We start from the raw sequence: 12851 nt of genomic DNA, 5'->3' as shown, positions 1-12851 counted from the left end.
ATGTTATCCTTAATAAACGTCTCGAAAGCCGAGTTCGTTCATATTGATCAAATCTATTACCGAGTAGTACTGTAGGTAGTGGTTTGTGGCTTGAAGTTAAGTGGGAGTGGAGGTGGAAGTAGATGCAGCTTTGAGGTACGACAGGGGGGAGATTGAGCGTTGCTGTTAGTGTTAGTATTGGAGGACGAGAGGGGAAGGGGTGGTTGGCATGTGTGACTCTGGGGGGTGGAGGGGAGATGGGGGAGTGGGAGGATCGGAGCTATATGTTGATTTGTAAATGTCATCTAAGACTTTTTTTTTAACTTCTTATAATTGGTCGATCGGCGAGACAAGCAATGGGGTATAGGCGAGTGAAGGTCGTTCAGGAGTACTAGGAACTTGATGACAAGGCCTCGTCTTGTAGGGGGATTGACTGTCTTTTTTAATCTCCGCGTTATTTAGCTAATGTTCATTCCGTCATTTTGTTTGTTTATTTCGTTCTTCTCGTGGGTTGGGTTTAAACTGAACTTGCGAGTTGTGAAGGATATTTCCGTGAACCACCTCGTTTGATCGGCTTTTCCTGTTTCGATGTGATGCTTGCAGCATTCGTACTTTTTTTTTGGCCCTCCTTGGAAATACTCGCGATCCCAGTAATGTAATGCCGGCTGCCCCTTCCACCCAGGCCTCTCATTAATCACGGCACCCTTTACATTTCCCCACACTGTGCAATAACTACATCCAAATTCGGGATATCCTTCCCGCGATACCCCGTCTTCGTATTCTCCATCTTCTGCACAACGTCCATACCATCTGCTACCCGGCCGAAGACAACGTGTTTGCCGTCTAGGAATGGTGTAGGGACGGTGGTGATGAAGAATTGGGAACCGTTGCCATTGGGGCCTGCGTTCTGTTTATGTTATCAGTAGCAATTACTGTGAAAATGATGTTGGGAGGGGTGGTGGGGGGAATGACATACAGCCATAGATAGCAAGCCTGGCTCTGTGTGTTTCCTCAGAAAGTTCTCATCGTCAAAGGTTTTTAGCCCATAGATAGACGTCGAGCCCGTGCCATCGCCATTCAGGAAGTCTCCTCCCTGGCACATGAAATCCTTGATCTGGAAATCCAACCCGTTAATCAGTACAGTGCCCCATCTGAAATAAGAAGCAAGAAAGATAGATTGGAATATTATATAGAACGAGAAACGCACGATTCTGTGAAACTTGCTCCCTTTATATCCCTGTGGACGACCAAGCGGGCTCTTCGTCTCGCCGGTGCAGAACTGGCGGAAGTTTTCTGCGGTTCTGGGGACAGTGTCGGCGAAGAGCTCGAAGGTTATGCGACCTAGTGGTTCCCCTATACGCCATATTCAATCAGTATTGAAACGAAGGTGGTTTGAGTAGGCTTAAAAGGGTAGAGTAGCATCACGTGATGTCACTGAAGAGGCGGATCAGGGGAGGACTACTAACCTCCTAGAGTGATATCAAAGAATACGCTGCAGATTGTTATGTTAGCTGGGTGAGATGGTGACTATAGAGAGGCACTTACAGGGGATTTCCCGATTCGGGGAGTTGCGTAGGCGCCATTTCTATGAGACGGATTGATTTGTGCCTTTTGAAGTTTCTTTCTTTGGCTTTGTCAACACCCCCGCGGAAGTGCAATGATCCGCTTTACTGTGCAGTGCGAACAGTTCTGCAGGGTCTCTATCCTAAACAGTAGGACTAGTCGCTTATCTTGCACGCACAGCTTCCTTCTAGTTTTGATGACGCCGACGGTGTTTCGGTGCGGGATGGGAGACGTATAGAAAATCGGGTAGATTCGCTGCCGAATGACGCTGGATTATGGGATTATTATTGAAGGTTCATTGGTTGAAGCGGGCTTGTCTTGTGATTGTTCTTGCAGATAAGCGGGCAAATGATCGACGGCTAGGTTCAATGGGGATTGATTTTGGAAGGTGGGGTTGGATGTCGAGACTCGAGACTCGAGACTCGAGAGGGGGAAGTGGGTGTGTGGCGAGAGGGTGAAGCTCTGGTGGAAAGAATCCAACCTCGTGTTTTCCATCTCGTCTCGGTCTGTATGATATTACAATAGACAGTATAAATACCTACAGTACCTACTAACGGCGGATAAACACATGGTACCGATATTCTCGGATGTCTGAATCAAGCATAACGAGGCTACTGATTCAACTTGATTATCTGCCTTAGTGCACTGCTTTCCAGAAACCCCTTCTTCGGATCCCCAGAATTACAATCTCCATGATGAGTATAGCATACCCTGCGTGATTCGCTGACGTGTATGCGGAGTGCATTCAAACCCTTTCCCTGCAGGTAAAGAGGAGAGGCAGGCCAAGCGCCTAGTCCCCAAACCAAAGGCTGGGAGGCTTGAGTCCTCTGCAGCTTTCCCCTGTGTCATTCAGATGCAGAATGTTGGAGGGTTTTCTGACGGCTGCTGAATAGTTCTTATCGTAGTAGTAGGAGATGAATCAATCAACAGCTGTGTAATTAGTAGTGCCATCACCACAACTTTCCCCTTCAAAACATGTCAGCAGTTTGATCGTACGAGTACTTAGGTAGGGTGGGTGGCAGGTAGGTACAGTACTGTACTGTAACTCTAAGATAAGCAATTATGGCGAAGAGGCTATCCTGGATCAACCACTGGGACGCCGGCCCATCCGCGAGCTAAGGTACCTAACCCAGGTATTGTCTGCTTGGGGGGTGCTCTAGTCCGTAGTGATTTAATACCAGTTCTGAAGTGCTGTACTCGAGTACTGTACTGTATAACCGCTCTATGACCCGCATCCGTATCGCATGTTCTTTCAGTGAATACTACCTACTTACCTACTTGCTGTACCATCATTCTATTGTCATGAGAAGTTCATCACAACTCCAAACACAGATTCCTTTTACTCGTAACACGACTTTATTAAAGCCTCCCGAATCTTGTACTAGTCTATGTCGAATTCGTGGCTGGGCTGGTAACTGTAACTCTACACGCACGCTCCAGCCTCGCGAATCGCACCCTAAATCGGCAGCTAAAACCAAACTTACTTCACCTCGCTTTACTGTTCGTAGAAGCTTTGTTGATGATTCTTTGACCCTCCCAACCCCGACCCCGACCTCCCTTCCTTCGCCTCTTAAAGTACACTTACTCGTGCTCGTACACATCCATCCACCTGTCCATCCGTTCACCCACCACCTGCCATCTTCCCTGCCACAATAATCTTCATCACTCATATCAACGTTGAACGAACTTGTTGTGTTGTCTTCGTAACATCCCTTCTTCACGTTCCATATGTTTGCGACATTCTGCCACTTGTAGAGAAGGTCGGCCGGCCGCGCATAGGTTAGACGGGCCAGGATTCCTCTTGATTGCACTTCTACGCCGCAAACCCGCAGATCGCACACCTCGTACTTGCAAACCGAGTACAAGATGCCCATCATCAATCAGGTCTTGGTTGAGGTTCTCCACGTCGCTGAGAGGCATCTTCAGCCCAGAAACCTCGGCGGAACACAGACTACAGCTGATCCAACATCGACTATGTCTAGTCCCTCTACGACCTCCGCGTCGTCACCGGCAGCGACCACTACGAGCAGCGGCGGCGGCGGCGGGCCCACATCTTCACCACTCTTGTTCTTCGTTGCACTAGGATTCGGGGTTGTGTTTACGAACCTATGGTGAGTACCCAATTGATAGACTTGCCAACCTCCGTAAGCTTTTATTAACACGATGCAAAGGATCATTGTCGGCGTCAAGTATTGTTTTCGATACAATGCTCGCAATCGTGCATTACGAAATGGCGAGGACGTGGACCCGATCAATTTGGAGAATATGCCTACTCGACCACATCGTCGGAGAAGGGAGAAGAAGTTGATGACGATGGATGAGGTCAACGAGCGATTCCCATTGACGAAATACAAGACCTGGGTAGCATCGCGCGCAAGGGAAGGACTGCCGACGAGTGGAGGAGTGACAGTCACCGCACCACCGAGTAGAGCTGTTAGTGTGAGCGAGACTGAAGGCGTTATACCCTCGTCGCCTGTTGACACGAAGCATTCTGTCAATACGATACCACCCACGGCAACATCAGAACGAGAGATAGAAGAGGTCACGACATCACCCGAGATCCATACTGATGATAAAAAGAAGAGCATTGACGTCAGTACTGTGGAAAAAGAGAGTGCCATCACTCCAGTCGAAGAACAAAATAATCTTGAGGAGGTCCCCACTACTACCAGCACTGTCGACAAACTCCAAACGACCGCAACTGAGTTGGAGGAGGAGGATGACGATGACGATCATATCCTTACTGCTGTTCCGCCTGAGCTCCTGACAAACCCAGGAGATTCATGCGCAATTTGCATCGATACATTGGAGGAGGACGACGATATCCGCGGCTTGACATGTGGCCATGCTTTCCATGCTGGATGCTTGGATCCATGGTTAACCAGCCGTCGTGCTTGCTGTCCGCTTTGCAAAGCAGATTATTATACACCAAAGCCCCGCCCTGAAGGCGAAGCTGTCGACACTGAACGCTCTGGGCGAAGAAGAGATGCTAGGATGAATATGCCGCAACAGCCTCGTTCTACTTGGAATGGTCTGCGTGTTGGTGGTCGCTTTGGAACCTACCATACTTATAATCGTAATTCTAGTACGAATGATCAACGAAGGGCTGCCAGACGGGCTCGTAGGGCAGCACCTCCAGGAGACGCAGCCGGTGCTGTTGTAACTCCAGCTATTCTAGCTACTCCAGCTACTTCAGCACAGGCGAACAGCAACGCTGCTGAACCAAGCAGATGGAGACCTCGGAATCCATTCAGTGGGATTGCTATGCCCGCCATGCATTTCCCAGGGCGTAATCGCCAACCTACGGAACAAAATGGGGCTCCTGCGGCTACGGCTACGGCCGATCCATCACCTTCCCAACTTGAAGCTGGCGTTGTACGATGATCGCAGTGTTTTCTTTGATGTTCAAATCCATTTCATGACTATGCTCGGTCCAGGACATCAGAAGCGGCACATACTATCGCCGTGTTCTAAAAGTCCTGCTCCGACTGTCGATACCCGATTCGAGATACCCATTCCACAATATCACATGCCTGACCGTCATCCTCAGGCATTGCCATTTGTACAAAGTCTCCAACGAACCACGTACATGATCTTGATTTTTTGACGAACATTACAAATCATATCATTCCAGGCAGAATGTCCCTTTAGCGATTTTCCTTACTTTTTCAAATGCTGGGAAGTGGAGGAAGTAGGTCTGGCAAAACTCGGAGTAGGGGATCCTACGATGTGAATAACGCGAGGTCGATTGTTGGGCAATGGAAGCATGGCTTTAGGCTAGGTATTAGTGACAATGAGATACATCTGGGAAGTGCACGTTTAGGAGCCTTGCTGAGGTCAGATAGATCTATGTGAATGCAGTGACTCAGTATAGCACAGACTTATTTCTGTCTCAGGAAGCCTACCATGCCGATATCTGACAAGGCTTATCTATGCATGACTTTAATAGCACTGGTTTCTTTCCATTCCTTCTAGCATCCATCTCTTCCCGTATCATCAACTGCCTACCTCATCTGATACAGTACGCTTACGCCGCCCTTCAAAATCCAGCTTTCTCTCCTTTCCTTTCCTTTCCTTTCCTTTCCCTTCCCTCTCCTTCCCTTCTAATTAGCCTTGCTTTCTAAGCTTGTCTTTCTTGCCTTCTAATTAAGTGAATGCAGGGCCTGCTATCTTTAGGTGGTAAGTACCTAGGTAAGTATCCAATCCTCGAGACTTCTTAAAACAGTCCGGACAGTTTTCCTTTCAAGTTGTAATATCAGTTAGGCTTCTGTCTAGGCTCTGATTTTGATTTAGGGGATATGTGTTTGTGTTTGTAAATGACGAGGTATGAGAGAAGTTACGCTGAGATGGTGTGAAGGATGAATGAATGAAGGGGGAGAGACAGAGAGGAATGGGGGACTTGTCTGGTAGCATGGATTATGGTTGATTCATTTGTTTAAGGAGATGCTTTGATTTACTACGGATGATTTCACTGAACGGTGCTGAGGGAGAGGGACGTTTATGGATGAGATTGTAAGAAGTGCAAATGCAATAGATGTTTTTGCAATAGATGGTTGTGCAATAAATGCCAAAGGCGATCGGTCGTTTTAGCAAAGAGCGGTCTCATTACATTCGTTGCATTTATATGCCATTATGTCTTAAGCCTAGTGAACTTCCTCGCTTGCCTATGATGCTCAGATAGGGGGGTACTGCCCCCCCTTACTATCACATGCCCTAGGATGGTCCGCATCTAATCCAGGCTCTCAAAGATAACTTCCCTTCTGAAACCTCGTGCTGAAATCCGCCGCCTTGGCCAACATATCCCTCTTTGCCACATGTCCCACCCGTCCCCCCAACGCCATATCCTTCTCGCGATCAAAACCCCTCTTACTCGGGTCATCCTCCTCCTCCTTTACACCTCCCTCCTTCACCCTCTTCTCCCTCAAACTCTGCCCACGGTTCTTCTCATTATATTCTTTGATCCTTCTACTGGTTTCCTCATCCTGCTTGCTCTCTCCACCCCCTCTCCCCTTCTCCTTTTGTTGAGACGTAGCTTCCACTCGCCCTAAAACTTGATCTTCAACCCTCTTCCTCTTCTCCTCGGGCGTTTCCGTCCATATCGCACTTATACCACTCTTCTCCGCTGGCGCCTTCGCTCCTTTTCCCGAGGCGAATTTACGGTTCTTCAGTTTCGTGGGGTCTACACGGGTGGACCAGTCGCTGTCCGTAGGGGGTACAAGCATCCATTCATCGCGCTGCGGTTTCGCTGGTTGTGATGCTGCTATTTTTTCTGCGAGAGCTTCATCTGCGCGTTGGTTGAGGTAGGCTGTTTCTGCTGCGGAGCCGGGGGCTGGAGGAAGGGAGGGTCCATAGTCGGAGTCGGAGTCTGAGGAGTCGTCGGGGGGGTGCGAGGCATTTCCGCGAGAGAAGCGGGAGGTGGAGCGGGGCCAAGGACTCTCTTTGGGGGAATAGATGCAGCGGTAGTTTTGGGAACTGAGGGGCCGTAGTCATCGTCTGAGCTGTCGTCTACTTCGAGCTCATCGGGGTTCTTGGATGGTGGCATGGCGGGGCCGGCGATTGCTCGTGGGGGCATAGATGGCCCTACCGCTGGTCGCGGAGCATTTGCAGGCTTCGTGGCTGTAATCGAGGGTCCATAGCCATCATCTGAACTGTCGTCTACCTCGAGCTCATCTGGGTTCTTTGGAGGAGGCAACGAGGGACCTAGGGTACGTCTTTCTGGAGCTATTGCTGCCTGTACTTTGTGCGGAGGGGAACTGGGTCCTTCTGCATCATCGTCGATGGAGCGCTTGCGCTTTGCAAGATGAGGAGGGAGTTCGGGGCCTACCGAAGGCATGGTGATGATTATGGGATTTGGTGTTGTATAGTTGTAGAATTGGGAAATCAAAACAGATTTGATATGCAGCTTGCAGATTCGATTCGGGACGTTCCGAGCTTCGCGTCAAGCTGTGCCGCGACACCAACGAGCTAGGCTTCCTTCTCTGTTCTCACTGTATATGGAGTACTGTATTTTTTATCGTCGTAGCCTGTCGTAATTTACTCTCATCTTTTGAGACTTTGTTATAACTGGAAGCTTTTAACGTCAGTTCACTCCACTCCAATCTAACCTTCAATCCAATCCGATTGTAAGCGAGCTCCCTATCAAGTGAACCCTGGCAACAGCTGTCAACCTCTACACCCAAGCTTCGAAGCTACAGCCAACTCTCGGAAAGCGGCAGATCACAAAGTTCAAGATTAGATTCCTACTGGTACTGATGCGGTGCTGAGATTTGAGGTATTCATGAGTCTACGGACTGCGGCGCATCGACCTGAATGAGGAGTGGAACCATGAACCATTCTCGATGAGCTCCTCCTCGGAAAATGATAGCGGCGCGGAGGAAGATACGGTCAATGGAGATGTAGCCAACGGAGGACAGCAGGCGGCCGCAGACGAAGAGAGTAATAGTGAGAGGGAGGGGGAAGGGCGAATCGTCGAGCTATTACGGGAAGAACAAGAAGACGCTCCAACACCCCCTCAGAAATTGGGCAATGGTACGAATAGATACAGAGCTACTGAGCCTGTAGAAAGTGCCTCTGAAGATGGATCTATGGACACTGTACCTCGGAGGGCTGCGAGTCCTATCGAATCTTTGTTATCCATACCAGATGATTCTCCCTCAGTTCAGGTAGGTCAGGTAGCCTCCTACCTCTGCATTTCCTAACCATTTTTCTAGGGCTCCATCTTGTCATCTCCTGGTGGAAGCAGCATATTGCCCTCTGTAGCCTCGAGGCCAGGCCTCGATAGCCCTACCCCATCCTTCCGGCCCTTCGACAGACGCTTCCAGTCCAGACTCTCGAGCTACAACCTTGCTTCCCCGCGTCCTGCGTCCCCTACCCCATCGTATCTCAAAGCCCGTGGACGTCAAGACTCTATTAGCAGTCAGATGATACTTGATGGTGGAGACACAGACACACCGTCGCCGCCATGGGAGGTTGTAAGATGGACGAAGTTGAAGAAAATGAATGGGCAAGCATTTTCAGAGGTTGGCAAACGCAGTTTTGGCATGCCGACATGTATATCAGTTTCGGCATCTATTGTGCTTGGAACGTCGAAAGGAATAATTTTAATATTTGATTATCACCAAAATCTCAAGTCCATTATTGGACCTGGTACAAAGGGTAAGTCGCGGGATTCCTTATTGCAAGAAAACACAAGCTGACAATTACAGCTGTCGAATCTGGAGCTATCACCTCTATTGCAATGTCAGCCGATCATCTGATTGTTGCTGGAGGGCATGCAAATGGAAGTATCTTCACGTGGGAAATGGCCAAGACAGCTCGCCCCTTTCTTCACATACCAAGTCTTCAGCCCTCTCAAATGGTAAATCGAAGTGTTGATGGCCATGTGCCCAACCTTCCTATCAGACATCTAGGTTTTCTAGGAACTCGCCATACGGCGCTCGTCTCTGCTGATGATCGTGGCATGGCCTTTTCCCATCTTGCAACTAGAGGATTGGGGGCTGTTGGGCGATCTGTCAGGACCACTCGAATTTTGGGTCGGTATCCCAATGATGTTTCTACTTCTGGGAAGGCCCGAAAACCCAGTACGGTACTTGCTTTTGCACCACTTCCTCTGGGCAATGTCGAGCGTGGAACGGATAATCTGGGACTCACTGCGATGCTTACTCCGTATCTACTGGTCATTGTCTCCACGACTCCTGTGGCCCAAACACAACATAAGGCTGCCAGACCAAAAGAAGTGGCGGCTCATAGTGCCATGAGTGGATGTCTGGCATGGTTCCCAGCAGTCAAGTTAAAAGTCAAGGATCCTAAGACGGGCAGTGAAATATCGAAAGTCAAGCTGGTATATTGCTGGTCAAATGTTTTGACAGTTCTCGATGTGGAGGAGACAGCGTCTCCTGATAAAGACAAACCCCCCAATCTTACCTTCAAGCCTCGCAGCCGATGGAAAGCAGATGAAGCAATAGTCGCTGTGCAGTGGCTCAGTCGTTCCGTTTTGACAGTTTTGACTATCACCCAACGTCTGATTATCCTTGAAGATGGGAGTATGCGCATGACGGATGCTTTTGATCTGGTCCACAAGCATATTTATCACGAAGACCTCTTTTCAAAACAATTGCATAATCTTGTAGAGCAACTCGATGAGGAGGATACATCAATGCATGGAGTTGTTGCCGATGCATTTTATATGAGCTTCAAGTCATACAAAGGGCGGATGTTCCTCCTGGGGTTTAACGATGTCTCCATTGGAACGTTGTCAAATTGGGCAGACCGTTTGATAGCTTTGATGGAGAATGGTGATTATATTGGTGCTATCCAGCTTGCAACATCTTATTATACAGGAGATGCCGATAAGCTCACGATCGGGCTCCCCGAAGATACCAAGCTACGGCATTCAATGGTACAAGACAAATTGATAGAAATCATGACAGCATCCTTGAAGTTTGCTTTCGGCCAGCGTCAGAAGCAGTCAGTAACCGCGAATGATACCCATCTTCAGCAACTAGCTGAAGCATGCTTCGAGGCATGTCTCAGCATTGGGGACATTGATTTCCTCTTCGATGAGGCATATGAATGGTACGAAGATGGGGAATCAGAAGGAGTCTTTTTGGAGACCTTGGAGCCTCATATACTGGAGAAGCAAATTACCACTGCCCCTCCAACAGTTGTCAAAGCCATGGTCACTCACTACGTGAGCAAAGGCCTAGAAAGTCGCCTAGAAGAAATAATCTGTCACATGGAGACAATAACTTTGGATATCGACCAAGTCACCACTCTATGCAAACAACACAACTTGTATGATGCACTAATCTACGTCTGGAACCAAGCGCTGAACGACTATATCACACCTCTCATCGACCTCCTAGCTCTTCTGATACCTCTTGTGCAAAATGGAGATTACTTTACGGACGGCAAGCCTATGGAAGACCCGATTTTCGGGGTCAATGCCTTGAAGATGTTCCCGTATTTGTCTTATACTTTTACTGGCCGCATATATCCTACTGGAGACAACCTCGAGGACGAAGATGCCATGAATGCCAAGGCGGAGCTCTATTGGTTTCTATTTTCCGGTAGAACAATTACGTGGCCGAGGGGTACTGGAAGCCCTTTCTTGACGCAGCCCAACAAAGAAGACGAGCCATCATTTCCGTACCTCAGGATGATTCTTAAGTTTGACGCGCCGAGCTTTTTGAGTTCCTTGAATGAAGCTTTTGAGGACTCGTTCCTTAATGATACCCCCGAGCGAGCGGTCAATGGCGGCTCTACTCGCAACATGTCGGAAGAACATGTCTTTGGCCTCTCTGTCAACAGGCAATACATCATTACGATCTTGCTGGAAGTGATGAACCCCAACGAGTTCGCTTCCGAGGACACCATCTACCTTGACATGTTCATTGCACGTAACCTCCCTAAATTCCCACAATATCTGCTTCTTTCCGGCACGGCCTTACATAAGGTTTTGACTGGTCTCTGCAGCTATCCTGGATCCGACTTAGCAGATGACGCACAATTGAGCGCTGAGTACCTACTCTCAGTGTACCATCCTCCTGATTTGCTGTCTCTTATGCCACTATTCGAGAAAGCTGGGTTCTACCGAGTTCTAAAAAGCATCTACAAAGCCGACAAGCAATACAATAAGCTAATCCAGACGTATTTTGAGGATCCGGAGGATCAAGAAGATGTCTTTAATTGCGTAGCCGACTGTTTAAGGCCACGCTCCGGATTGACGAAACGGCAAATTCGAGATGTTCATGAAGTTATTGAAGCTCATGCAAGCGACCTTGTTCATCTTGATGCTGTGAGAGCAGCCCAAGCAATCGAATCTTATGCACCTTCCATGCATCAAAAGTTCTTGGACTCTTTGCCAATGGATTCCCAATTGCAATACGCTTACCTCCATACAATTTTAGAGCCAGAGGCAAATGACACTGAAGAACCGAAGAACACAGCACATAACAAGTTCACAGAACGATACGTACAGTTGATGTGTAAATTTGAGTCTACGCATGTAGCCGATTACGTGGAATTGATTCAGGCCAGTGATCTGCGTCTTGACAAAGTATTACCGTACATGGAAGAAAGCGGGGTCATTGATGCTGCTGTGGTGCTGATGGCTCGTGAGGGTCAGATGCGTGAGGCTATGGATCGCCTGATCCAGCATTTGAGGAAGCTCGAGTCTGCCCTGTTAGGTCTCCTGGCTAGTTCGGATGAGGACATGCAATCTATGCAAATGGAAGAGGCCACTGAAGATCTTCTCGAAGCACTACAGAAGTACACTAACGTCGGAATCTGGCTCTGCCAAGGTCAAGCAAAGGCGGAATCTGTGAGAGCCACCACTTCTCCCGTTCAGAGAAAGTCTTCATCAAAGAGTGAGCTACTTCGAGACGAAGTACTTTGGCTTGATCTTATTGATGTTACCGTTCAGATCACTCGTAAACTCTCTGCGAGTCTGAGTGATCTTGCGAGCTCAAATGCAACGGTAATCGACCATGGAAAACTACTCTTTCAACTACGGACACTTGTACAGCGCTGTTTTACTGCATTGCTAAACTCCACCTCATCGCCAACGCCCTCTGGCGCCAATCTATCTTTTCTCCGAATCCTCCGAGCATTTTTAACCCGGGCATCAGTCTCTTCGCCAAACCTGAGTGACCTTCGAGCTGTCTTGGCGTCTATATTCTCAGCCTACGCCTACGAAGAGAGTATCCTCAGTCTAGCAAATCGCCTGCTAGACAAGGACCTCTTTGTCAATGTCAAGTCTGCAAGTACTTTACGCCAGCGAGGCTGGAGACCGCGAGGCTCCACTTGCGAGGGCTGTGGCCGTCGCGTCTGGGGTCATGGTGTTTCAGGCGATGTATTTTCTAAGTGGGAAGAGCGCCAAGAGCTGGATAGAAAGCGAAGGAAAGAGCGGAGATCAGAGTTAGCTGGGGCTCAAGTCGAGCGCGGGAAAGAAAGGGCCCATGTGCGCAACAGGTCTAGCATTGTTGAAACACCTAAAAGAACGGGGAAAGGAACTGCCACTGATGGCGCTGTAGATACCGAGGAGAGCCAGGAGACAGATGGACAGGATGAAACTGTGGTTCAGCAAGACCTCGGCCCGTTGGTGGTGTTGGCGTGTAGGCATATTTATCACGAGTCTTGCTTAGAAGCTATGCAGGTTGATGAGTCTCCAGATAGGGAGTTCAGATGTCCGATAGATGGCTAGTATATAGATGAAATTTACTTAATTAATACCACGGCATGTGCCGCTCAGTGGAATACGGTGTCTTTTCTGATAGAAGATGAGATTTAAAATCTTGGTAATATATGTT

General features: G+C 48.6%; 3 protein-coding genes across 3 annotated transcripts; 2 read left to right on the top strand and 1 right to left on the bottom strand.

The window, feature by feature from the left end:
- Positions 1-685: 685 nt before the first annotated feature.
- On the bottom strand, positions 686-1562 carry cyp-3 (Peptidyl-prolyl cis-trans isomerase H; the record flags this gene model as incomplete). The annotated part of the gene is made up of 4 exons (XM_031149659.1): positions 686-886; positions 956-1332; positions 1446-1471; positions 1525-1562. 4 exons carry the CDS (start codon positions 1560-1562, stop codon positions 686-688), a joined length of 642 nt encoding a protein of 213 aa, XP_031005510.1.
- Positions 1563-3408: 1846 nt separating this feature from the next.
- On the top strand, positions 3409-4926 carry Rnf167 (E3 ubiquitin-protein ligase; the record flags this gene model as incomplete). Its single annotated transcript, XM_031149658.1, has 2 exons — positions 3409-3653; positions 3714-4926. The coding sequence occupies 2 exons, from the start codon at positions 3409-3411 to the stop codon at positions 4924-4926; spliced, it is 1458 nt and encodes a 485-aa protein (XP_031005511.1).
- Positions 4927-7880: 2954 nt separating this feature from the next.
- Positions 7881-12745, top strand: Vps8 (Vacuolar protein sorting-associated protein 8-like protein; the record flags this gene model as incomplete). The annotated part of the gene is made up of 3 exons (XM_031149657.1): positions 7881-8204; positions 8253-8697; positions 8748-12745. The coding sequence occupies 3 exons, from the start codon at positions 7881-7883 to the stop codon at positions 12743-12745; spliced, it is 4767 nt and encodes a 1588-aa protein (XP_031005512.1).
- Between the last annotated feature and the right edge of the window lie 106 nt (positions 12746-12851).

This window comes from Lachnellula hyalina (genome assembly GCF_007821495.1).
Source record: "Lachnellula hyalina strain CBS 185.66 chromosome Unknown contig00063, whole genome shotgun sequence".
NCBI lineage: Eukaryota > Fungi > Ascomycota > Leotiomycetes > Helotiales > Lachnaceae > Lachnellula > Lachnellula hyalina.
The sequence above is the reverse complement of the archived record's forward strand: the minus strand, read 5'-3'. Positions and strand labels throughout refer to the sequence as shown.